We start from the raw sequence: 27,315 nt of genomic DNA, 5'->3' as shown, positions 1-27,315 counted from the left end.
AGTGTCACACATTTCATAAATCATAATGTAAGGTAGGTAGAGGTAGAAAGCTAAGGACAAGTGACTATCTTGCCACGTGGCGAAACGATCTCTGCCCTGTACTTTGGCACATACAATGGTCAGCATGACACGTGGAGCTATCACGGAGTGCCACTTCAGCCGCCAAGTGTAAAGAGTTGGCGATCAACGCACCCGGGCATTTTACGACGACCAGTGCCGGGCATTTTACGACGACCAGTGACCACCACCTTTATTATCCTTCTCTCTATTCCCCTCTGGCCTTAACTTGCGCTTGCGTCGTCTCGTCGCTTCGTCTTTAGAGCAGCGAGTGGCGCAAAGACTCCAAACCAAACAAACATAACATGCTCCACCGTCATCTTTACTCCATCACCGCCATGCCCGCCTCCTCCTCGCCTTCTCAGAAGCCCAAGAGACTCTCCTCAAACCCTAATTCTCTCCCCTGCAAGCACTCTCCCTCTGCAACCCTTGACATTCTCATCCTCATTCTTGTTCTCTTTTCGTGCGCCTTCCTCGTCACCTCATGCCTCTCGTACATCTTCCAATCCCTCTCTCAAATCCTCCCGTCTCTCTCCGTCTCTCATTCGGATTCCTTCCAAGAGTCCCCGCTCCCTTACATTGCAGGGTTTTTGGTTTTCTTCGTTCTGTCATTGATCGCCGTTGAGATCTGCTGCAGCTACAGGTCGAGGAAATGCGAGAATCCGGGATGCAAGGGGTTGAAGAAGGCCAGGGAGTATGATATACAGTTGCAGACGGAGGAGTGTTTGAAATCTTCCTCCAAGGAGATCGATAATCTACCGTGGAAAGGAGGATCGGAAGGCAATCCGGATTACGAATGCCTGAGATCTGAGCTGAGGAAGATGGCCCCGCCCAATGGACGGGCGGTGCTGCTGTTTCGGGTTAAGTGCGGGTGTCCCGTCGCAAAGCTGGAAGCGTGGGGACCGAAGAGAGGTCGGAAACACAAGAAGTGAGTTCCGTACTTTCATCACCGACATTGCAAATTTCAGCTTTTGCCATTATACTCGAGTTCTCCCTATTTTATTTTTTCCTCGTTTTCCCTTGAAATTGAAGGGAATGCTCGCCAGTTAACTTGTTTATAGGTTTCTTTCTGGTCTGGTCATTATCGCAATTTTCTTTTTGAGTATCGTGGTAAATAGATTCAGTTTAGATTATTGAAATGTTCCTTGTAACATGGAGTCGTTGTTGGTTTATTTCAATGTTGCTATAAGATGGGATGTTTTGTGTAGACAGTCTCTGGATGGAAAATTGATTTAAGATGTCCTACATTTATGGTCTAACAATCCAACAAGTAGTTCTGATTTTGTTTTTTATTTGTTCCTTTGTAATATGATAATAGGTTATACATAATCCATGAAGTCATTTATGAGTCAGTTGTTGGAGAACGGAGAACCTACTACCATGACTACCTTAATCTGCTATTGTTTTCTTTATATGGTTAGATTTAAATATCTTCTTGTTATTTTACTTATATTGTCATAACAATTTTTTGCATGCTTGTCATATCTTGGCCACATAGATTTAGACACCTTATTCATACTTGAAGAACTATTGAAACCTTGGCTGCCAACAACTTTATCAGCTTAACAATGGAAGTCATTTAGCTTGGTTATTTGATTTCAAAGCCGGGGTGGGGGATAGGGAAACTAATAAGTAAGAGGAAGGGAAGTTTTGCAGCTGTTTGTGTTGCGTCACATAAAAAACCAGAGTTACCACAGTAGGGCTGCAAATGGTATTTGTTTGTTTGAATCCAATCCATCTATAATTGGATCCAATATAGATCTACTCCTATCTGATCCAGTATAATCCTATTTGATCCGATTTAAATGCATATGCTTATATACACTTAAAAAAATTTATACTCTATCTATTAATAAAGTTGGCTAGGAGTCATGCTTTAACTGAAAATAAAGTCTGTTTGAATTGAATGTTGTGCTTTTACTGAAGAGTCATCGGTTCAAGTTTTATAAGGCTTTTTTTTCAATATATTTTGTTCATGTTATACACTATCAAAGTAATATTTAGTTAATTTTATGAATAATATATAATATTGTGATTATTTTTAGTTTAATTCATTAATGCTATTCAACATCCAATTGAAATCTGAATTCGGTTCCTTGTGTCATCATATGAAGAGAGCATCCTTGATACTACTTGATAATCTCTTTCAGACACTATTTTATGAATTTCCAGTCAAATTAGTATGTTTCCTATGTCTCATTGTTGCTTCTACTGTTGCCGCTCTTAGCAATCTCATTGGAATCTTTCAGGAATTTAGGAGAGTATAACATGGATCATTTAGAGTTAGAAGGAAAGATCTGACAATATCATCCTTTTTTTTTAGAAAGGGTAAAGTTTTCAATACTGGGAAAAAGAAATTACATATTCATCGACTATGTACACCAATGCTCTAACCATATAATCCTTTTTTATAGATAAAGGTTATTTTATTAATAAAGCACAAAGGATACATATTACATAATCCCCACAAAGAGGTGCGAGATGCCACCTTTAACTATATCATAAAGCTTACAAATGAGCCCAAAAAAAACTGATTCCTATGTACCCCTTGTTTGGCTAAAGAATCTGCCAACCCATTTGATCGATCTTATTTCCCATTGAATTGTGACTGATGTATTTGATGTTAACCATCTGAACATTCTCAAAGCCCCTCTATAGGACCATGCTGCCATCTTCGGCTCTTTAACCACCCAAAAACTAGTTTAGAGTTGCCTTCACTGATTAAGTGTTCCATTGCCATCTCCTTAGCAATCTCTACTCCTTTTAGAACTTCCTGGACTTCTGAATTAACTGAATCTCCCAACGAATAGGACCAGAATATAAAGCTAAGATCTGGCCCTCAGCATTTCTGAAAACTCCCCGAATTTCACAAAGTCCTGGATTACGTAGGCTGTTGGACCAGAATATAAAGCTAAGATCTGGCCCTCAGCATTTCTGAAAACTCCCCGAATTTCACAAAGCCCTGGATTACATAGGCTGTTGCCATCAAAATTTAATTTAATATTACCTTATTTAGGAGGTTTCCACTCCATCAAAGGCTTAATTCTAACAGCTGAACTTTTGGCACTAACCATATAATCCTTCAAGGGAGGATTTCTGAATTTAACTGCCTTTTCCCTCCACTAGTAGGCATATTTAAGTAATGTTCCACTTGCCCATTGGGTCATATTTTTCATGTTGGATTTCATCTAAAAGCAATGCTTGGATGGGCTTTATTAGATCTCCCTCTCTCTTAGCTATGTCTAGCATGCATACATTGTCTGTTAAACTCTTCTGGAATATCTAACCAAGAAGCTTCTTGTCAGATCTTTATAGAACATGTCTCTAGAAAAAATCTTAAGACTGGTCCAATGTTTTAAAAGCGAGAAACACAACTAAAGTGCAAAGGTCCAAGAGCCTATATCTTTAATAAAAGAATTATCATTTATTGATTAAAAATGTATTTCTAGAGACTGAAGCACAAGGTGTAAGGATAGGCTCACGCTTGAATGAAGTGAGACACCACTTTTGGAAAAATTCAAAGTTAATATAAAAGTATTTACAAATCTAAATTTTGAAAGGAATAGAACACTTGAAAAGCCTATTAGAGCTCAACTAGGTAGACTATTGTGTTACTAACATCAAAGTTTTAACCTTGTATGTTCAAGTTCTACATAGGCTAACCTATTTAAACCCTAAACATCATGTATACCTGTCAAAGTTGATTTGTCTAAATGTATCAACTAGTGTTAGACTCAGACAAAACCTGGTTGGTGAATAGGTGAACTAGTGATGGAAAATAAACTCAATATATGTTCTTAAATAACATAAATAAATAAATTTTTAGTGAGGTACTTCAAAACAAGTTGCCCTTGATAGAACTTTTTTTTTTTTGATAATTGAAAACGATTTCATTAAATAATAGGAACAAGATTTTACAAGAATCCATTGGAGAGGCACGAGATGCAGCCTCCCCTAGCCGTTACAAAAGATCAGAAATAAAATTACAATGCTGCCCAGAATAAATGGTCCCTAGTAGACCCCTGTTTAGCAAGATGATCAGCCAAAGCATTTGCCACCCTACCCACCCACTGATATCTACATGTTATGTGCCTTGTTAAACATTTAACTTTTTTGATGAGATCCCTATAACTCCAAACAACTGAGTCTGGATTTGACAGCCGGCCCTTGATAGAACTTAATATAGTAGGAAGTATAGGGATGGGGGAAGGGAGAGAAGAGGAAGAAGAGGAAGAAGAGGAAGAAGAAGAAAGAGATTTGTCTTAGAAGAGTGGTGTGTCATTGTTCACACCCTCAAAACTAAAAAATATATCTTGCTGAAAAATATTACAAGTATGCCCCTACTTGGGCACCCAAATACAAATATACGTAAAATACAATAATACTTGTTTATATTCAGCAGAATTGAGAAGAAAGAAGAGAGAGAGAGAGGAGAGAAGAAGAAGAAGGAGGATGGAGAAGAACAATGTCGAACTGAGTAGTCCAAAAGTCCTACACAGTCGACCATTCATTTTGAATTAGTAAACAGACATACAAAGACAGAAATGCCCCTGTCTATGTAAGAGACATACAAAGACTAAATTACCCATGTTTATTCAACTCTAACACCACCCCTCAAACTGGAGAGTATATATCATATAATCCCATCTTGTTACATGTATAGCTCACTCTTCCTGAACTTAACCCTTTTGTGAATAGATCTGCCCATTGATCATCTGTTCTCACATGCTCTACTCTTATCACACCATTGATGACCTTTTCCCTTACAAAGTAGCAATCTACCTCTATGTCTTAGTTTTCTCGTGAAACACTGGATTGAATGAGATGTGAATTGCAGCCTGGTTGTCACAGTATAGCTTCATGGTTTTGCTTATTAAGAACCCGATTTCTTGCAATAGATTTTTCAACCACACTAGTTCACATGCAGTGTGTGCCATGGCCCCATATTCTGCTTCTGCACTGCTCCTTGCTATCATAGTCTGCTTCTTGCTCTTCCATATCACAAGGTTTCCTCCAAGAAAGGTGCAATAACTTGTAGTGGATCTTCTGTCTGATACAGAGCCAGTCCAGTCAGCATCAGTGTATCCAACTATTTCAAGATCACCTCTTGGCTTGTACAATAATCCATGACTTGGAGCCCCTTTCAAATACCGCACAATCCTAAGAACTGCATCCCAGTGAGGTACCCGAGGACTTTGCATAAATTGGCTTACCACACCGACAACAAATGAGATATCAGGCCTAGTGATAGTTAGACAATTCAGTTTTCCCACTAGCCTTCTATACCTTCCAGGATTATCTAACAATTCACCTGTGCCACTTCCCAACTTCACATTCAATTCCATGGGAGTTTCAGCTGGTTTAGCACCTGTCAATCCTGCTTCTTCCAATAGGTGAAGGACATATTTCCGTGACAAAGGTTTATACCTTACTTTGATCTAGCAACTTCTATACCAAGGAGATCACCATGGAGAAAGGCATTTTTAATATCAAGCTGAAATAAAGGCCAATCATGCATGACAACTATGGAAATCAACACACGTACTGAGCCAATCTTTGCAACTGGAGAAAAGGTTTCGACATAGTCTACACCATAAAGTTGAGAGTACCCTTTTGCAACTAAACGGGCTTTCAGACGTTCAACTCTCCCATCTGGTAGATACTTAACAACATACACCCATTTACAACCAACAACATGCTTACCTGGGGGAAGATTGGTGAGTTCCCATGTATGATTGTGATGAAGAGCAAAGAGTTCCTCTTCCATAGCTTTTTTCCACCCTGGCGAGGTAAGAGCCTCCTGAACATCCTTAGGTATGGATACAAAGGACAATAGGGTAATAAACTTACGATGGGAAGCAGAAAGGTTAGATACAGAAACATAATTGGATATGGGATGTAGTGTGCAACTACATTTACCTTTCCACAATGCAATAGGAATGTCAAGATTAGAAGGCAATCCGGTTGTGGAGGGAGATGGATCTACCGCCGGAGTAGAAGATGGTGGAGGTGCTGGTTTTTGTCGATGAGTATACACTTGACGACTTGGTGGTCTTTCAGTACGCTCCCGCATTGGGAAAGGTGGAGACTTAGGCATAATGGAAACCACCGGAAGGGAAGTATCAACTAGAAGAGGAAGAGGAACCTCTGTAGGTGAAGGAGAGATATTAGAACCTGAGAAGTATGGCACCGATTCGAAAAATGTAACATCAGGACAAACAAAGGATTTTCGAGTAATAGGATTGTAGCATTTATACCCTTTCTGAGTCCTAGAGTAGTCAAAGAAGATGCATTTAATGGAGCGAGCATCCAACTTATCTAAACCAGGACCAAGATTCTGAACAAAGCACACACACCCAAAGATCCTGGGAGTCAGGGGATATGGAGACAAAGTGGGAAATAAGGTAGAGAACGGAGAACAACCATCAAGAATGAACGTGGGCATGCGATTAATAAGAAAACAAGCAGTAAGTACTGCATCACTCCAGAACCGTTTAGGAACATTCATATGATGAAGAAGAGACCGAGTTGTTTCAAGTAGATGTCAGTTCTTCCTCTCAGCCACCCCATTTTGCTGAGGGGTGTGGGCACAAGATGTCTGATGAATAATACCATGGTGTTCCAAGTGTTGCTGAAATGAAGAAAGAAAATACTCTCTGCCATTGTCAGAACGAAGAATTTCAAGTGAAACACCAAATTGTGTACGCACTTCAGCATGAAATTTTTAGAAAATGGAAAATAATTCACTTCTTTCTTTCATTAAATAAAGCCATATCATTCTTGAATAGTCATCAACAATGAAAACAAAATATTCGTAACCATTGTACGACTCAAGTTTAATTGGACCCTAAACATCTGAATGAACTAACTCAAAAGGACTCAACATACGACTATCAACTCTAGGATGGAAGGAAACCCGGTGGTGTTTCCCATACTGACATGACTCACACTGTAAAGACGACAGACAACTCAATGACAGAACAAGAAGCTTGAGAGCTTTAAGAGATGGATTGCCGAGTCTACAATGCCACTGAAGAGGAGCCAAAGAAGTTTGAAGTGCAACCGTAGATCCACCCCTATCAAGATAATACAATCCGCTAGCTTCATGCCCTCCACCAATCTTCTTCCCCGTCGTTAGATCCTGAAAAACACAAGAGGAATGGTAAAATGTGATAGAACAATTGAGGGATTTGGTTAGTTTACTAACAAATATAAGATTAAAAGGAAACTTGGGAACGTATAAAACAAAAGATAAAGAAAGAGATGATGTGGTCACATTACCAACACTGTAAATGGGGGAAGTAGATCCATTGGCAAGGGTAACATTATTTGATGTAGAGATTGGTAAAAGAGAGGAAAACACACTTGGAGTCCCGGTCATGTGATCAGAGGCTCTAGAGTCAATTATCCAGGGTGAGGGTTTGGATGCTAGGCAAGCTATACCTGAATGAGTGAGGGTGGCGGTGTTCTGATGTGAAGTGGCCTGAAGGAATCTCTCATACTCCTCTCTTGGCATACTCATCATCTCCTTCCCAGAAGTAGTTGTGACTGTAGAAGATACTGGATCAACTGGTTGAGTATCACTGACTTCACTACCACCAACAACTGCATGATTAGCCCATGTGGATGGTGGGCCATGCAGATCATAGCAGAAGTTAACCGTGTGCCCTTCTCTCCCACAATGTGTGCACTTCCTAGTTGTGCTCCCCCTTCCTTTGCCACGGCCTCCCCCTGAATCACGATCTCCTCCTGGTACGACAACCCATAGGGTTACCATGACCTCCCTTAACTATATGGCCACCTCCTCTGTGCCCATAAGAACCACCTCGAGAGCTAACAAATGCTGATCTGTCAGAAGTTATGTTACTCTCTGTGGGTCTAAGAGATATCTTGCGAAGACTGACAAACACTTCCTCTAGAGTAGGGAGAGCAGATCGCCCCAATATCTGTGCTCTGATAGTTTCATATTCTGCTTTGAGTCCCACCAAGAACCGTGTAACATCTAGTTGTTCCCTTTGTTGCTGCTGAACTTTGACGTCTGGAGTTAAGGGATGATAGACGTTAAGTTCATTCCAAAGATTTTTCATACTGGCATAATATTCTTCAAGAGTCTGATTTCCTTGCTACAAATTGAAGTATTCCTGATAAAGCTGATAAACCCTTGTAGTGTTGTCTTGTCCAGAATAGAGTTTCTTGGCATGTTCCCATATATCCCTTGCTGTATCTAAAAACATGAAATTAGTACTGATTTTAGGCTCCATACTGTTCCATAGCCACGTCATGATCTGATCATCCTCTTGCTCCCAATCACTAAAACCCGGGGATTCAGCACTCGGTTTCTCCTCTCGTACATGTTGCACTTTCTTCTTAGTCTTCAAAAACACTTCCACCAACTTGGCCCACGGAACATAGTTTTCACCATTGAGTTTGATGGATGTCCTCTGGACACTCAAAAAATTAGAGGAGATCATTACACTCGATTTCTGGTCACCACTCAAATCACCCGCCGACGCCATTTCAGTCTACGAAACTGGTTCTGCCCATCACACACACAAGAAGAGGTTCCAACCATAGCACTACTGTTCTTCAACAACCACACCAGCACACTAATAGTCACCACGAGTTTGCCCTAACATGCATTCGACAACTTTGAACACTACTGTACTGCGAACAGGCAGATTAAAAAAAACACAGAAAATCCCCCTTGAAACTGCTCATTCGAAAGTTCAGACTACTACCACTACACCTACTCGTCCACCATAGCTGTCATGCATGGTGACAGCAGTCCACACGAAAAAACTCTTTTTTTTTCTCTATTCACCCAACTGTTGCACTTATCCACTGTCACCAGAGGTCAACCCACTGAAACCCTAGAAGTTGTAGCAGAAACCTGGGTTTGCCGTAGTCTTCTAACTCAGATTTCGCACACCAGAAAAAAAGAAGAAAAAAAACGAAGAAAGAAGAAGGAAGGGAGAACGAAGAAGGCTGCAACCGACCTTTATCAGTGGTGCTCTGATACCATGTTTGTATTTAGCCGAACTGAGAAGAGAGAAGAGAGAGAGAGAGGAGAGAAGAAGAAGGAGGAAGAAGAACAGTGTTGAACTGAGTAGTCCAAAAGTCCTACATAGTCGACCATTCATTTTGAATTAGTAAATAGGCATACAAAAATAGAAATGCCCCTGTCTATCTAAGAGACATACAAAGACTAAATTACCCCCGTTTATTTGACACTAACAATACTCTTTCACATAAATATTCTTAACACTCCCCCTCAAGCTGATCATAGATATCTATCATGCATTCATGCCAATTTGCCTAAATTACTATTAAATTTTGACTTAGGAACCCCCTTAGTAAGACAATCAACAAGTTGGTCTTTTGATCTCACAAAGGGTAAGCATATTTCTTCATTGGCTATCTTCTTTCTAATGAAATGTTTGTCCACTTCAATGCGTTTTGTATGGGCATGCTATACATGATTATGGGCGATATTTATAGCTGCTTGGTTGTCACAATAGTCTCATTGGGATTTTAGTGTGAAGACTCATCTCAATTAATAAGGTTTTTAACCATAACAATTCAGATACCCCATGGGCCATTGCCTGGTATTCTACCTCTACACTAAAATGAGCAACAATTGATTGTTTTTTACCTCTCCATGATACCACATTGCTCCTATCAAAGCACAATAGCCAGATGTAGACCTCCTATCATCAATAGACCCTGCCCAGTTTGCATCTGTGTAAGCTTTAATATTCATATGCCCATGGTTGGAGTATAACATTCCCTACCAAGATATCCCTTCAAATAGGCAAGAATCCTATTGGCAGCTTGCATATGAGAGGTTATAGGTTCATGCATATATTAACTCACCACATCAACTGCATAGAATATATCTAGCCTAGTCAAGCACAAGTAATGAAGGTGACCAACCGGTCTTTGATACATCCCTCTATCTAGAAAAGGGTCTCCATCAACAACACTTAGCTTATGATTGGGGTCAATTGGGGTCTCAATTGGCTTGCACCCCAATTTTCTCACTTCTTGGAGCAAGTCAAGAACATATTTTCTCTATGAACTAAAAATTCCTTTCTTTGATTTTGCAACTTCAACTCCTATGAAGTATCGCTTGTACAAAACGTCCCCTAGCATGACAAAGCGACGTGAGAGGTCACGCAACGCTCTCCTTTGTTGAGGTGTGGCACAAAATCTTCGGGTAGTCGCTCTAAAGGGGAAGCGAATTGAGGTCAACTAGGTCCTTGATCTCAAATTCAGAATCGAGAAAGGACTTTAATTGAGTAATTCCTGAAAGGTCATTCCTAGTGACAACAATGTCATCAACATACACTATTAGCATAATCACTCGGTTATCACCTTTCCTTATGAATCTATCAAACCAAGCTCTAGGTGACTATTTGAGCCCATACAAAGGCTTCTTGAAACGGCATACTTTCCCTTCACTATTAAGAAGACTCACTCTTGGAGGTAGGTCCATGTAAATTTCCTTTTTGAAATCCCCATTAAGGAATGCATTATTCACATCCATTTGATACAGGGGCCAAGAATAGTGGGCAGTGTCAACTAACATAAAATAGATTAGCAAATCAAGAAGAAAATAAGAAATAGAGAAAAGAACAAGATTTAACGTGGTTCGACTCGATAGCCTACATCCACGGGAAGAGAGGGAAAAATATCTACTATGAGAACAAGAGATACATGGATGACCTTTCTATAGATTTACAACAAAATATCCACTCTCACTCAACCTTAATCCCACACAACCAATGGATTAAACAAGCAAAAGACGTAATTAGATCATAATTTCACATAGGCCCCTCTTCATCCCATAAATACATACAAGTCTCCAAAATTTATCAACACTACAAATATATCCCTATAACCTCCAACACCCTCCCTGAAAGAAAACCCAAAGACGACCAAATACAATATATCTCTCTACATCCTCCCTCAAACTCAAGGTGGGGAAACCAGCTTGAGTTTACAAGTAAGGATGTCGAAGCAATTTTCGTGAAAATAGGTGTATTGTTGAAGCAACAACCATGAAACTTGAGATGTTGAAGGGGCCTCTTAGAAACCAAAGTTGGATGTTAGAAAGCTAAATGAACTCGTGTTGGAAAGTCAGAGTAAAGCAAAGCCCTGATCTAGTAATCACCAAACTGAAGTTGGCCAAAGGAAAGCCAACACATAACATGCCAAAAATCAAATTTAGCCATCAAAAGGCCAATCAAAATGACTGAACTAAAGAACCACCCATGTCAAACAACTAGATCATCAAAAATGCCAACAGAATTACCAATACAGAGTTGGCTAGCGGAAAGCCAACTATGTTGAAATCCATAAACCAGAGCAAAGATTCAAAGTTGATCAACGGGAAGCCAACTATGAACTCCATAAACCAATTTGAAGAATCGGAGTTGGCCAATTGGAAAGCCAACCAGATAAAGTGAATCAAAATCCCATGTCACCGAAGGAGATCAAAACTCCAAGGATTTCTTCAATAATAACTCAGAACTGATGAGTATAATAAAAGGATCATTGTTGAAACATTTTGTCAAACATCTTCCATGCAAAACATGTATGAGGTAAACAAACCAAATATCGACTGATGATAATAGATCCATCATTCACCAAAATAGTCCAAATATCAAACCAAGCCACAAACAATATTAGATCAGAATCGATCATAACAATGGAGAACCATTGTAGAAATTTTGCACCATCGAGACATTTTCTCGAACACCAATAATCACCTTGAGATCTAGTATCACATGCTGATATTGATGATCATAAATAGACTAGAGGAGTTGCAAAGCTTCTATAATACTTCTTCGAAAAATTAGAACTCCCAAAGAAACACCAAACTTAGCTAAATGACCACCAACCAACCTTTTAGAAAATAAACCAAACAATTGATATGCAACATAGAAACCAGAATTTGCTTGAAGATATGAACTAGTTCAGATGCTAGGAAGCATAACCCACAGGACGAGGAGGGAAAATATAAATCCTTCCATAGAAGGGATCCTTCCAGAGAGCCAACAAAAGAGAAATCCAAAAAAAAAAGCTTTAATAGCGTTAAAAATAAGGATTGGAAAATGCCCTAATATACCAACTAGATCAGATTTCCTTGCCCAAATAACTCTTTGATCTTTTTTTTCACATAAAACAACCTGAACTCTAAAAGCTCAAGTCTAGATTCCACCAGGTATGAGAGAACTGAAATCCAAAAAAAAAAAGCTTTAATAGCGTTAAAAATAAGGATTGGAAGATGCCCTAATATACCAACTAGATCAGATTTCCTTGCCCAAATAACTCTTTGATCTTCTTTTTCACATAAAACAACCTGAACTCTAAAAGCTCAAGTCTAGATTCCACTAGGTATGAGAGAACTGAAAGAAAATCCAAATCTGATGTTACTTTTTTCCTGGTTTCTGAAAGAAGCAACGAGAAGCAATATCACCCCTTTTGGGGTCTAGTAAAATTCTAGAAAAATGATGAAAAATACTCACAAGTGTTCTTCATTGAATGGTAAAAGTCCCTAACAGATTGTTTCATAGATTCAAGCACCACAGACCTCGCATGAACAATAGCCATGATCAGTAACGTGAATAGTAACCGTGAACAGTACTCGATTGCTAGTCTTCCTTAGTTCACCAAACTAATTCCCACACTAAACTTGCTTTGGTACCATGTCAACTAACATTAAATAGAATAGCAAATCAAGAAGAAAATAAGAAGAAATAGAGAAAAGACCAAGATTTAATGTGGTTTGGCTCAATAGCCTACATCCATAAGAAGAGAGGGAAAAATATCTACTATGAGAACAAAAGATGCATGGCTGACCTCTCTACAGACTCACAACAAAATATCCACTCTCACTCAACCTTAATCCCACACAACAAATGGATTAAATAAGCAAAAGACCTAAGTCTATCAGAATTTCACATAGGCCCCTCATAAATACATACAACTCTTCAAAATTTATCAACATTACAAATATACCCCTATAACCTCCAACAGGTAACAAGGGACATAATCACCCTATTACAATTCATTTTAGCCACAGGAGCAAATGTCTCTTGGTAGTCAATGCCATAGGTTTGAGTATGCCCTTTCGCCACCAAATGAGCCTTATATCTCTCGATTGAACCATCAACCTTGTGTTTAATATTGTACACCCACTTGCATCCAACCGAAACCTTATCCTTGGGAAGAGGAGCAATTTCCCAAGTTTGGTTCTTTATGAGGGATTCCATCTCTAGGTTCATAGCCTCCTTCCATTGAGGTGATTGCACTGCTTCTACAACATTGCGAGGAACAAAAATAGAAGAAAAGGCAGAAATATAGGCACACAATATGAGGGTGAGAGAGCATCATAAGAAACATAATCTTTTTTTTTTTTGATAAATGCATCATAAGAAACATTATTAGTAATGGGGTAGTTGGTACATCTCCTTTTTTATCTTTCGAAATAGCAATGGGGAGATCAAGGTCAAAGGCATATTCGGCTTCAGGAGTCACCCTTTTACTTCACTTGATGAAGAATTGCTGCCAAGGCTGAGGCTGATACACAGGAAGAGGAGGAGGAGGAGGAGGTGAAGGAATATTTCACATAGGAGAAGAAGAAGATGGGTAAGAGCTCACAGGAATAGGAAAAGGAAGACAAGAGGGTGTCCGATCTTCACTAACACTCTCCTCCTAAAGATAAGGATAGGTGATTGAAAGAAAGAAGAAGACTCAAGAAAGGTGACATCTTTAGATACATATCTTCTTCCAAAATGAGGATTAAGCATCTGTATCCCTTCTGGATAGGGCAATAATCAAGAAAGACACACTTTATAGACTTAGGATCAAACTTATGCCTGAAAGGGCTTATCATGAACAAAGCAAGCATAACTAAAATACCCTAAGAGATAAATTGAAAGTTAGTACAACAGGGAAAAGAAGTTGATGAGGGGACCGGAGATTGAGAGTTTTAGATGGGAGTTTGTTAATGAGATGAACAACTGCTTCAATATGTCCCTAGAAACGAGTGGGAACATGCATCTGGAACAATAGCCCTCTAGCAACTTCTATCACATGTCTATCCTCTCTCTCTGTAACTCCATTCTGTTATGGAGCATGAGTACATGAGCTCTGATGAATCTCTCATTTTGACAAGATTCAATTTGGCATAGAAATCCCTGCTCAATATCTTTGTCAAAAATATAGACTTCATCAGCTTCATGCCCATTTCCAATCATCCTTCCTATCCTTGGGTCCTAAAAAACACAATCAGATCCCAGGGAAAGGTTGTGGGTAAGCTTGACTTCACCCAAACTAGAAATTTGAATCTGAGATCCATTAATAATTGTAGTCTTACCCTTCCCTAGAGCTAACTTGTATGAAGTGAAACATGAAGGAAAAAGGGACAATCTAGGAACTATCCAGGGACAGAGAAAAAGCAAGTGTAGTACCTGATTTAGCAAAGGCAGTGGAGGGATTACTAGACCCAGTAGAAGCAGATGTCCCACTCTTTTCCAAATGCAGCAAGAGACTCCTAAGTTTATCCGTTGCATCAAAGGAGTCATGAGGAGAGGGCGGACTTCCAGAGGGCTGAACATCACCAACAGTGGCCAAATGGACATTACTCTCTTTAACTTTTTAGGCTTTAAGTGGATTCAATTTCTAACATCTTCCTTTGTATGTTTGGGTGTTTTACAATACTCACAAATTACTTGAGCCCTCTCGTTGGCTATGTACTTACTTGTACTCTGCTTAGGTTTAGAACCCAAAAATGCCAAATGATCAGTCACAGGGGGTTGCATCATAGCAGCTCTCCTATTCTTCTCTCCTTGCACTAGGGAGTAAGCAGTTGCAAGGGAGACAATGTCAGCACTAAGAATATGTTGTCTAGTAAAGTCAAATTCAGGATTCAATCCGGCCAAGAAATCAAAGACTATGTTCTTCTCAATAATACTTCCTATACTGCTCACCATATTCAGGGCCCTTCCATTCCAGGGCTTCTAAGTGATCCATTTCTTCCTAAAGTGATTGTAGAGAAGAGAAATACATGGCCACTATCCTCTCCCCATGATGCATACTGCAAGCCTCTCTCTGACTCCGAATCTGATATACTCTAGCTGTATTTCTTGTTTGGGAATAGGTAGCAGTAACTCTATCCCAAATATCCTTGGTAGTGGAGAGGAACATATAGTTACAAGCTATATGAGGTTGCATAGAGCAAACCAGCCAGGACATTACCAATGAATTTTCCTGTTGTAATTCTTCTTCTATTCCTTCCTTGCATCGAATATAATGTCTATACAAGTGATTAAATCAAGTTCCAGAAACATCTTTGGGTGGGGCAATCTACTTTAAAAATCAATTCCCTTCTTTGTTTACTCTTTGCTCATTTAAAAGGGGATTGGTCTCAAAGCTAAATCCTTCTTCTTCAAACATTGACTTTGAGTGGTGTTTGGATTTGTAGAGAACACAGATGTGGGCCCCACTGCAGTGGTCCCCACTGTGTTCGTAGGACAGCATGTGTAGTTATTTGTTTCAGTTATAGTAGTGTCAGTTTGAGTCAGTTTGCTAATTCAGTTGTTATTTATTTCAGCTTTTATTTACTTTATTTATTATGTAAGTACTAAGGGCAGATGTGTCCTTTCCATTATGTACTAAACATAACCTATAAATAATAAGAAAGTGGCGGCGGCAGATCGGTTTTGAATCTATCCCTCCTTTCAACCACTTGTGTTCTCCTGTTTCTCTTCTATTCTCTCTCCTTTCTCTCACTTTTCTTCTGTTTTGTAAACCTAAAACCTATTAGGATTCAAGACTGATTACAGTCTTGATCTTCTACTTGGTATCAGAGCCTATCTAGGGCTTCTCATGTGTGTCTAGTCCAGCCGACCACATGAGGACTAGCTAGGGCTGGAAGCTTTGAAGAAGTATTCGGTGGCTGAATCTTGGAGATTACCATGAGAGGTTCGCAGCAATTGAAGACTTGTCGCGGCTTGCAGAGAGTTGGTAATCAGGAAGAAGCAGCGAAGGTTAGGGTTCAGGTAACCCTAGAAGACATAAACCGAAGTACATAAGTAAGTTTTTTTTTTATTGAGTTTCTGAGACTGCAATCAATCGAGATAGGTTGGACCTATCTAGAAGGAGGGGTCGAACTGTGTTCAAGTTTGTTTCTAGGGTTTGACTTGCCGAACTGTGTTTAAGTTTGTTTCTAGGGTTTGACTATTGGGCCGAACACCCCCCCCCCCTCTCAGAGGTGATTAGTTTTTAGGGTTTCATATTGCCCTACGACAAGTCTCACTTGTGCGGACTGCTTGGAGAGTGCAGCTGAGCACTTATTTCAGACCTACAGTTGAAACCCTAATTTTGCTCTCGCAGCAGTGGGCCCCACAGTAGTGATTTGAGAAAATAGCATCTCAGATTGACAGGCTGCCTGGTACTGTGCATGCCAATTGATTTCAGATCAGATTTGAGTTGATTCCTTGCATATACTGTTATAGGCGATTGATTTCAGATCAGTTTTGGGTTGGTTTCAGATCAGATCAGATTTCAGATCAGATCAGATTTGTGTTGGTTTTGGATCAGATTTTAGACCTGCTTGTTTGACTCTGTTTTCTGGTATAGTGGCTCTAACAGTTTGTAGCCACTGAATCTTGATCAAAGATGGAGTTTAAGGGTCAGGGAGAAAGTAGTTTTGGAAACCACAGTTATGGTAGTGTATCTGAAACCGGGTTTCAGATTACAACTATGAGATTTGATGGGTCAAATTATTTGGAGTGGGCTCAATCAGCCATGATGGCTATTGGAGGAAGGGGAAAATTGGGTTTCCTCTTGGGAAATGTGAAAGAACCTTCCAAGGAGGACCCAACATACACCAAGTGGGTTCAAGAGAACTATTTGGTTATGGCATGGCTGTGTAATTCTATGCAGCCACATATCAGCCGAAATTACTTGTGGGCTAAGACAGCCAAAGAGATATGGGATGTTGTGAAAGAAACCTATTCCCAACCCCTTAATGTTGCAAGAGCCTATGAACTGAAGTGTAAGGTGAACAACCTTAAACAAGAAGAGAAGCCAGTTTCTGTCTACTTCTCTACCTTGAAATCCTTGTGGCATGAGATTGACCATCTAGAGACCCTTGAGTGGGAGAATCCCGAAGATGCACAGACTCACAGAAAGCAAGTCGAGACGAATAGGGTATTTGAGTTTTTGGCTGGTTTGAATTCAGAATATGACATTGTGCGACAACAGATATTGACAAGAGATAGTGTGACCCTTTCTCAAGCATACTCCCTGGTGCATAGTGAAGAGACCAGGAGGAAAGTCATGATGCAGCCTCAGCCCTTTTTCCCAACCTTGACAGCTATTAAACCTAAGCCAGGGGGTGACTCAGAAAGGGACCGAAAGAAGGAAGATAAACAGGATCTGGTATGTGAACATTGCAAGAAACCCAAGCACACAAAAGATACTTGTTGGAAGTTACATCCTCACTTGGTCCCAGCAAAACTAAGAAATAAGAAGGGTAATGTTCATGTGGCTATGAGCACTGATTCACCATCCTCATCAGGCACATCCCTAGAGACTTTAGCTGTTGTTCGGGCTACCCTCATACAGTTGGAAAAGGAAGTTGGGAGTTCAGCTCAGCCATCTCAGTCACCATCAGCTCCTGCCACATCTGCAGTTGCACATTCAGGTACTCAAGCCTCAGCTTACCATGCTTAAGCTCCAGGTAATACTGACCACTACTGGGTAATCGATTCAGGTGCATCTGATCATATGACTAGCTTGCCATCTTTGTTCACTTCTTATCACTTGTCCTCTGGCCGAGATAGAGTATCCATTGCTGATGGCTCTCTTGTTCCCATTTCGGGCAAGGGGGACATCAAGCTATCGGATACTATCTCTTTATCTTCTGTTTTGCATGTTCCTAAGCTTGATACTAACCTGCTTTCAGTTAGTAGTATTACCAAACACATGAACTGTTCAGTAACCTTTTTCCCTGACTGATGTGTTTTTCAGGATTTAGAGACGAGGAAGGTGATTGGGACTGGCCGTGAGACGAACGGAATCTATCTGCTTGGAGAGAGTTCTCGTCGGGAGGAGTCAGTGGATAAGAAGTCTTTTGTTTCCCAGTCTGTGAGTTCGGTTATGCTTTGGCATAACCGATTAGGTCATTTGTCTTTTAAGTCTTTGAAGAGTCTGTTTCCTGCTTTATTTGAGTCCGTTGAGTTATCAAAGTTGAGGTGTGAGAGTTGTGAGTTTGCCAAACATTGTAGAACCTCCTATTCTTTAAGTAATAAAAGGAGTAATTCCTCTTTTGATATTGTGCATACTGATGTTTGGGGGCCATATCATATCTCTTCTATGGGTGGGTACAAATATTTTCTACTGTTTGTTGATGACCATTCCCGTTTTTCTTGGGTCTATCTTATGCGTTCTCGGGATGAGGTTCCTGCTCTGACCCAAAACTTCCATCAGATGGTTCTCACTCAGTTTGGGACCAAAATCAAAGTCCTTAGATCTGATAATGCAAAGGAATACTTTGCTCAGCCATTGACCTCCTACCTTTGTAGCCATGGAGTTATTCACCAGAGCATTTGCCCTTATACACCATAGCAGAACGGCGTTGCCGAAAGGAAGAATAGGCATATCTTGGTGGTGGCTAGAAGCATTATGTTTACCTCCAATGTACCTATTCGCTTTTGGGGTGATGCTATCCTCACAACAATTTATCTCATTAATCGAGTTCCTTCCCGGGTTCTTGATATGAGAACCCCCTTTTCCCTTCTATACCCAGACGAGGAGTTGTTTATTGTTCCCCTTAAAACCTTTGGTTGTACCTGTTTCGTTCAGCTTCTCGGGCCTCATCATTCCAAGTTTGAACCTAAACCCTTCAAATGCATTTTCCTTGGTTATGCACAAACTCAAAAGGGTTATTGCTGCTATGATCCGGTTTCCGGGAAACAGTTTGTCTCCATGGATGTCACCTTCTTTGAGGAGACACTTTATTATCCTAGGGTTTCTCCTCAGGGGGAGAGCAGTGAGAGTGGGGTTGTTTTGAGTTTCTTTCCTCAGGGGGAGAGCAGTGAGAGTGGAAGTGGGGCTGTTTTGAGTGGGGTTGTTCCTTTACCTATTCCACTGGATAGTGAAGGCTGTAGTGGTGAGGGTGGAGAGGGAGCCGGAGTTGAGAGTCTATCACAGGCGATGCAGGCAGGTTGATCCTAATCATCGGCAGTCCCGGCCAGCTCCAGTTCCTTCTGCGGCTCCAGATCCAGAGCCTACTAAGATACCTCTCACTGTTGCCACTTCCCCTCTTGTGGATGACCTTGATCTCTTTATTGCCATTCGCAAAGGGAAACGACATTGCACCACTTCTACAGCTCACAACATCTCACAGTTCTTATCCTATGATTGTCTGTCTCCATCTTACCGGTCCTATCTCACTTCCATTGCCGATGTCCCTATTCCAAGAACAATGCAAGAAGCCTTATCAGTTCCAGAATGGAAAGATGCAATGCAAGTCGAAATGGATGCCCTGTTGAAGAATAATACTTGGGCACTAGTTGACCCACCAAAAGGAAAGAAACCGGTGGGATGCAGATGGGTGTTCATTGTGAAGCATAATGCTGATGGCTCTATTGAAAGGTACAAAGCCCGGCTGGTTGCAAAGGGGTTCACTCAGACTTATGGTATAGACTACTTGGAGATCTTTGCCCCAGTAGCCAAGATGACCACCATCCGAGTTCTGTTATCCCTTACAGCAAATCATTCTTGGCCCCTGTTTCAGATGGATGTTGAAAATGCCTTTCTGAATGGAGACTTACAGGAAGAGGTTTACATGCAGTTGCCTCCTGGATTCTATGATACAGAGACAGGTAAGAAGGTTTGCCGACTGAACAAGGCATTGTATGGTTTGAAGCAGTCACCTAGAGCCTGGTTTGATAGGTTCAGATTAGCCCTTGGAAAGTTTGGTTATGTACAGGCCCAATCAGATCATATACTATTCATCAAGAGGGTGGAGTCCTCTCTGACACTACTTGCAGTATATGTTGATGATATTGTGGTGACAGAAAATGACAGTCATGAGATTGAGTCCCTCAAACAACTCCTTCATCAAGAATTTGAGGTGAAAGATCTTGGTGCACTACGGTACTTTTTGGGTATTGAGGTTGCTAGATCCAAGCAGGGGATTTTTATCTCTCAGAGAAAATATGTTCTATATCTGTTGGCGGAAACTGGAAAGTTGGGTGTTAAGCCGGCTGATACACCCATCGAACAAAATCACAAGATTAGTGCCGAGGGCGGGGAGCCTCTTGAAGACAAAGTTATGTTCCAACGGTTGGTTGGAAAGCTCCTATATCTCTGCCTCACTCGGTCGGATATCAGCTATGCAGTTAGTGTTGTTAGCCAGTACATGCACTCCCCTAGAACTTCTCATCTTCTTGCAGCAGAGAGAATATTAGCATACTTGAAGAGATGCCCGGGTAGAGGTATACTGCTCAAGAACAATAATCACATGAGGGTGGAAGTCTATACAGATGCCGATTGGGCTGAGAGTGTTGATGACAGAAGGTCTACCTCTGGATATTGTGCCCTTGTGGGAGGTAACCTTGTCTCTTGGAGGAGTAAGAAGCAGAGTGTTGTTTCCCGCTCCAGTGTTGAAGCGGAATTCAGGTCAATGGCTAATGGAGTGGCTGAAATCTTATGGCTGAGGTCACTACTTAAAAAGTTCGGTATTGACTATGAAAAGCCCTTAATGCTGTATTGTGATAATCAGGCAGCTCTTAATATAGCCCACAACCCAGTGCAGCATGAAAAAACTAAACATATCGAAGTTGATCGACATTTTGTGCGAGAAAGGGTCACATCACAAGAAGTGTGTCTTCCGTACATCACATCTAATATGCAGCTTGCGGATATTCTCACCAAGGCTGTACCAAGGAAGAAGTTAGAGACAGACCTATCCAAGTTGGGAATGATAGATATCTACTCCCAACTTGAGGGGGAGTGTAGAGAACACTGATGTGGGCCCCACTGCAGTGGTCCCCACTGTGTTCGTAGGACAGCATGTGTAGTTATTTGTTTCAGTTATAGTGTCAGTTTGAGTCAGTTTGCTAATTCAGTTGTTATTTATTTCAGCTTTTATTTACTTTATTTATTATGTAAGCACTAAGGGCAGATGTGTCCTTTCCATTATGTACTAAACATAACCTATAAATAATAAGAAAGTGGCGGCGGCAGATCGGTTTTGAATCTGTCCCTCCTTTCAACCACTTGTGTTCTCCTGTTTCTCTTCTATTCTCTCTCCTTTCTCTCACTTTTCTTCTGTTTTGTAAACCTAAAACCTATTAGGATTCAAGACTGATTACAGTCTTGATCTTCTACTGGATTTTAGAAGAGGTTTAAGGGATTGTGGAGTTCCTTGTGTGTTTGCACTTCTATAAATCCTTGAAGGTGTTTTCTTGGACCCATTAAAGTCTAATTGTTGTATTTGGATTCCTTCTCCTTTTGGTATCTTCTGTTGTGCTTCCTTTAATTTTTTGATCCAACCCTCATCATTGGTGCAACTTTTTTCTTGTAAAAGAGATTTAAGGTGGTCCTGCTATCACTTGATAATCTTCTGTCCATTTGTTTCTTGCATTTGGGTTTGGTTTTTCTCTCTTTGGGTGACAGATGGAATACTCCAAACAACATGCAAGGCCTGTTTTCTCCTGCAATGTTTGCTTGGAAGAAGAAGAGGGGATGGATAATGTGGTGATGCACCAGTTAGGTGGTTATAAGTGGAACAGGTTTGAAGTTTGTTTTTTGTTGTAGCCATCTTTGAGTCCGGGGTGTTGTTGCTCTTTGAGTATTGGAAGTTGGTCTGTTGGGGCCGAGATTGGTTTGAGTTTTAGGAACTTTTTGTTCTCTTTGGTGGTTATAAGATTGTATTTCTATTCTTGTGTGACTAGTTTTTCTTTTAATAAAAAATTTATTTTATATACAAAAAAATGTGGAGATGCACTAGGGCTGCAATTATTTGGACCATATGTGAGGAAAAAAAATTCACAAATGTTTGAATGGAAAGAAAGAAACAAGGAGGCAATAATTGAATGCAATTTTATTAGGGTGGCTCATTGGACCAAATATGTGGAGATCTTCTCAGTCTTTACAGTGGATAATGACATGATGTTATATTATAAGAAGGTGGAATCCAGGATCCTCAGCAGTGGGTGGCATTTTTAGAAATGAAGAGGGATACATTGTTGGATTCTATTCTGGTCCAATTGGTGAAGATTAAGAGTAGAAACTATGGCGGTAATGGAGGGTGTGAGCTAACAAGCTGAACATTGACAAGTTGGTGAATGAAGGAGATTCAAAACTGGTAAACAGGGTGGATGCAGAATGGAGAGGATACTTTATGGGCCTACAAGAATGAAGTTAAAAAGTTTAGATGGAAAACTAGAGAGATGAAAGTGAGGAACCAATGGGCAAGGGGCAGCCAACAGGATGGCTGATGGGGAGAGATCAAATATTTTGGGCATAACTAATAAAATGGAACTAGGGTAGAGATAAGAGCCTGTATCTCTAAATGATTGTACGCATTATATATCTCTGTACGCCTTGATGAGTTCTATTTAATAAAATTTTCTGTTGTTGATTAAAAAACAATTTGCTCCCATCTTGAATCCAAATATGGTTGAAAAAATAAATTTACTTTTTTTAGTACAAAAATGCATTCTTACCAAACACATGAAAAACTGAACTGGAGTGCAAATTTGCTTATTCTGCATTTGGACTCTTACCAAATGCAGTACTGACAAAAAATCAGCAATCTAGCATCCTCAAATTTGATTGAACTTGAGAATTGGTAGAGAGGGTTTTGGTGGGATCCTGGTCAATAATCAAGTCCAATTGGATGTTCATGGATATCATATCTATTGTATTCATTTGAACAGTTGTAAGAATCAATTGTGTGTGTATGTCTCTGCATATAGGGAATGTGATTGCTATTGGATCATTTAGTGAGCTTTCCTGATTGACTCAGGATCTTTGAGCTGGTAACTTAGTTCGAGGCTCAAAAGAGGTCCCTGTATTCCTATTTCTACCCCCTACTAATGGAAAAGGTTTCAACCCATAATTCTCTTCCAAGTGCTCAGTATAAGGCCTTTTTTATGAGAAACTTTTATATTAAAAATTAAAAGCTTGCATATCTACAATTGACTGGGAATAACTCCAATACAAGGTTAGGCACAGGGGTATTGTGGACTGTTATTTGACAAGTGGCCAATAAGTGGTTCCCATATCTGATAGATGTCCTGCTTGGCCCCATGATTTCTCCGCATGGTAGACATTAGGTGCAGTCGTGTAGGATAGCTCCATCTTTTTCCACATACATGCATGCATTCCATGCGTGCAGTCCTGATTTCTGTGTACAATGATAATGATATTTTTGTCTGAAATTCTTGATGTTGAGACCCACTTGTAAATGACAGAGTGAAAACCTTTTTTTTTTCGGGGGGGGGGTCATATTTTGTTTACTTAATGCTTGATGGTAGTAGTGTAATTTTTTTGTAGGACAATAATACAGTTAAATTTTACAATTGTTAATTTCCAGGGGTCTGGCCATCCAATGGCTGTTTGTACCTTGGGAAGCCTTATATTACTTCTTACATGTTTTTGGATATCCAATTTACCATGTATCTTAGGATTACAACCTCTGAATCCATTTAACTAATTCTTTGGGCATTGTATCTTAGGGAGAGACTTTCACCAGTCACCTATACATATATTGGAGAATCATTCCACTAGTGGGGGAGTTTACGGTAAAACAGTACTGTTTTACAATTGTTAATTTCAGGGGTCTGTCCATTTAATGGATGTCCGTACCTTGGGGAATCCTATATTACTTTTAACATGTTTTCGGATATCCAATTTACCATGGATCTTAGGATTATAGCCTCTGAATTCATTGAACTAATTCTTTGGGTATTGTATCTTAGAAGAGACTTTCACCAGCCACCTATACATATATTGGAGAGTCATTCCACTAGTGGGGGAGTTTACCATGAAACAGTACCTTAAAGTGGTACACCTATACATATATTTGTTTCATGTGTACGTGTGTAGGGAGTGGGTTTTCTAATCTGGTTTTCAAGTGAGTTCCCCTGAACAACTCAGTTATTTTCCACATAGTAACTTAAAAGGAGTCCCTGTATTCTTCTCTTAACCACTTATTCATGGATAAGATTTCAGTCCAGAATTCTTTTGAGAAAAGATGAAGTAATTTTATTAAAAAACAGATAGAGTACAACAGATCCCCCAAGGATAGCACCTTGAACAGGGATCAGCCACCACTTAACAACATTACAACTCCCATAAGCTCCTAGACCTCAACAGAGCCTCTTGAACAGAAGTCGCAAGCCCCCTTTGCAGTCAAAACCCAAGAGACTAGCTTTCCAAATGAAAAAGAAATAAGGTCATTGACAGCTCATAAGGCCTCTTTGATGGCCAATTTTTATTTACTAAAAAAACTCAAAAGCTTGGAAGGCTATGATTGATTGAGAAATGGGAACAACTCCAATATTAGGTTGGCTATTGGGCTAACGTGGACTATATGATGAGAAAATGGCCAATACAATGGGTTTCCTATCCGATAGGCAGTCCTGATTGGCCTTGTGATTTCTCCATGTGGCAGGAATAGGTGGTGTTGTCTAGGGAAGCTCCCTATTTACCTGATTTGGTAATCTTTTTCACCTACCTGCATACATACATTTTGGTCTGGTATTCTTGATGTTGAGATACCTGCTAGTTCGTGACAAAGTACAGTTAACTTTTTGTCTTATATTTTGTTTGTTTGGTGGTAACTTTTTTGTATTTCTCTGTAGAATAAATAATGCAGTTAAATTAACAGATTTGCTTTCCAGGGGTCTGGCCAGTCTGACTCTTGATGGTGGTGGAGATCATCGCTGATTTTTGGATTTGATTCGTGTCGTTGGTCAGTTAAATCTGTTTCTTCTGCCACATCCCCGTTTTTCTCTCCAAGTTACTGTTCCATTGATATTTCTCTCAGAAGATTTACAATTTTGTTAAGCCCACAAACTGACGAGAGATCCCTGCCCAGATGATATAGCAAACCTTGTTTGTGTATAATGTCTGATTGTCAAAACTGAATGGATAAACAGAATCAACATGAATAAATATGCAAAATTGCAAATGGAGATATTATTTTGTTGTATGCTTAGCTTTCTTATAATGTTCTCGTTAATCAAATGAGATTTTAGACCCCATGCCACCAAACGCATTCGCCTTTGTCATACCTTTAACAAGATTTACATTCCAATCATACCTCTCCTGGATGTGTGAATGTGTCAAACCACATACTCTTGTAGTGTCCTCAAGTCTTGCTTAGGTGCCTTTGTTTCTTTGATGTGCTTGTGCATATATGTGTATGTGGTGAGCGTTTGTTCGACTTGGGATGGAGTTGCTCCTGCAAGAAATTTAGGCTGTCCTCCCATCTGTTAGTATTCCATTTGGAAGGAATGACCGTCTGGTGTCTAGACAAACATCTGATGTCTGGCTGTGTACCTTGCATTTATCTATTTAAATGAACTTACCTTTATAACTTTGTTTCATCGATTTTAAGTTAACTGAGTGAGTAGGATGACAGTAACACTAACACCTCTTTTCATTTAGCTTGTTTGTCCAGCACTCGTTAGTACTTGTGATTTTTTTTAATACCTCTCCTCTAATACTTCTGTACTCACGCGGAAACGGGTGTTATTTTGGAAGTTGCAGTAAATGTTTTTGTAACTTGTCAGCTGAACCGCTGAAACTTGCCGATTCCCGTGAGTTAAAGTGAAAAGGCACTTCTACAGCAATTAATGGCACTTACACCATTAAAACTGATGCGGTTTTGATTTTCTGGTACCCAGAAGAGCAATTCAATTTTTAATATAAACTGCAGTCCACTGTGATGAAAAGGTTCCAATTAAAACTATTATTTTAACTATATAGGGGGATCTACTCCGTCAACTCTCTAGGGAAATAAAAAAGGAAAAGATCCAGAAAGTGGTTTTTAACTTTTCACGGGGCTTCTACTGCATTCTGGTTCTGGGGTATTGTCATAAGAGCAGATGCTTTTTAGCAGAACAAGGGCACACTGGCTTGCTGAGAGATGTCAAGATTCACCTTTTTTTTCGCCCAAGCAGGTGTGAAGATTCACTTGAATAGATTTGAAATTATTTAGGGACCACGCTTTGTTTAAATTCATATGCATTCTTCTCATCAGTTGTGTACCAAACGTAATGTCGCGGCCACTTGAGCTGTTAGAGCAGATGGAACATCTCTTTCTTAGCAGTGGAGATAGGTTGACTCGTTTGTGTGTGTGAAAGAGAGACTTACAAGAACAGTGAAATGTCTATTTGGATTGTCAATCCGTTGTCATTTTCAATTTATTGCAAGCGAATCCTTTCTAATTGTTTGTTTTAGTAAAAAAGTTATTGACTTATTGTTGCATTATGCTCGATTGCGACCTAAAAGGAACTGAGGAGAGGTATTTTCCATGGAATCCGAAGTTTCCAGGTTTTTAGGCTTCGTTTGTTTTTCAGCAAGTCATTTACCTGAGTATTTCTTTAGACAAATGTTTCCTGAGAAATACTTGTCCTAATAAATGCATTTATTAGTGTTCTCTTATTTCCCTAAAGTTATATAGTGACCATATTCATTATTAAAGGGATAATATTGTTTTATTGCATTATCAATTTTTTGCATGGATAAGGAAGTTGTTTATCCAAATTTCAGGGTATTATTATTCAAATAAATAAGTTATTTGAGTAACATTTTAAAAAACGACTCGTAAATGGAACCATTCTGGTCACCGGTTTCTGGATTGATGGTCCGATCATTCGGTTCAAACAAATGACCCATTCTGACAAATAAATTAAAAAAATTAAAAATAAAAAATGGTCAAAACTATTGAACAGATTGACAGTTCAACTACCCGGGTTAACAGGCTGTTGATTTTTTTATCAAAAACTGGGTTTGGGGTAAAATGGAACCGATTGGCTGAAAATGAAGTACACAATCTTCAGCAGGCCTAGGTCCCCTTCCCCAAGACCGGTCTGACCGGATCCAGTCCCAACAAACAGTTATAGAGGAAGAGTAGAAGGAACACAAACAAATAAATGCAACTGAAAACACATAATAAATGAACTGCTTTGGCATTTACAATGAACAGAGGTACAGAATTAAAAA

General features: G+C 39.8%; 1 protein-coding gene across 4 annotated transcripts; it reads left to right on the top strand.

Moving 5' to 3' along the window:
* Positions 1–227: 227 nt before the first annotated feature.
* LOC104612764 (uncharacterized protein At5g19025-like) lies at positions 228–26,457 on the top strand. Of its 4 annotated transcripts, XM_088903280.1 has the most exons (3): positions 228–985; positions 1,376–1,473; positions 24,987–25,282. In XM_088903280.1, exons 1-3 carry the CDS (start codon positions 363–365, stop codon positions 25,001–25,003), a joined length of 738 nt encoding a protein of 245 aa, XP_088759406.1. In that variant the 5' UTR covers positions 228–362; the 3' UTR covers positions 25,004–25,282. The 4 variants fall into 4 exon arrangements, with proteins under 4 accessions (XP_088759406.1, XP_010278648.1, XP_088759407.1 ...); XM_010280346.3 differs by lacking the exons at positions 1,376–1,473; positions 24,987–25,282 and adding an exon at positions 26,077–26,457 and having other exon boundaries at positions 231–985; XM_088903281.1 differs by lacking the exons at positions 1,376–1,473; positions 24,987–25,282 and adding an exon at positions 18,100–18,242 and having other exon boundaries at positions 232–985.
* Positions 26,458–27,315: the final 858 nt, after the last annotated feature.

Source organism: Nelumbo nucifera, chromosome 4, assembly GCF_055504915.1.
Source record: "Nelumbo nucifera cultivar China Antique chromosome 4, China Antique-T2T, whole genome shotgun sequence".
NCBI classification, from domain to species: Eukaryota; Viridiplantae; Streptophyta; class Magnoliopsida; order Proteales; family Nelumbonaceae; genus Nelumbo; species Nelumbo nucifera.
This window is presented reverse-complemented; position numbering and strand designations above follow the sequence as displayed.

What these genes read in the sequence shown, in the direction of transcription:
- LOC104612764 (XM_088903280.1), top strand. Translation starts at nt 363, where the DNA reads ATGCTCCACCGTCATCTTTACTCCATCACCGCCATGCCCGCCTCCTCC. An exon ending in AGAGGTCGGAAACACAAGAA is followed by an intron (nt 986 to 1,375) that starts GTGAGTTCCGTA and finishes ATATGATAATAG; the next exon opens with GTTATACATAATCCATGAAG.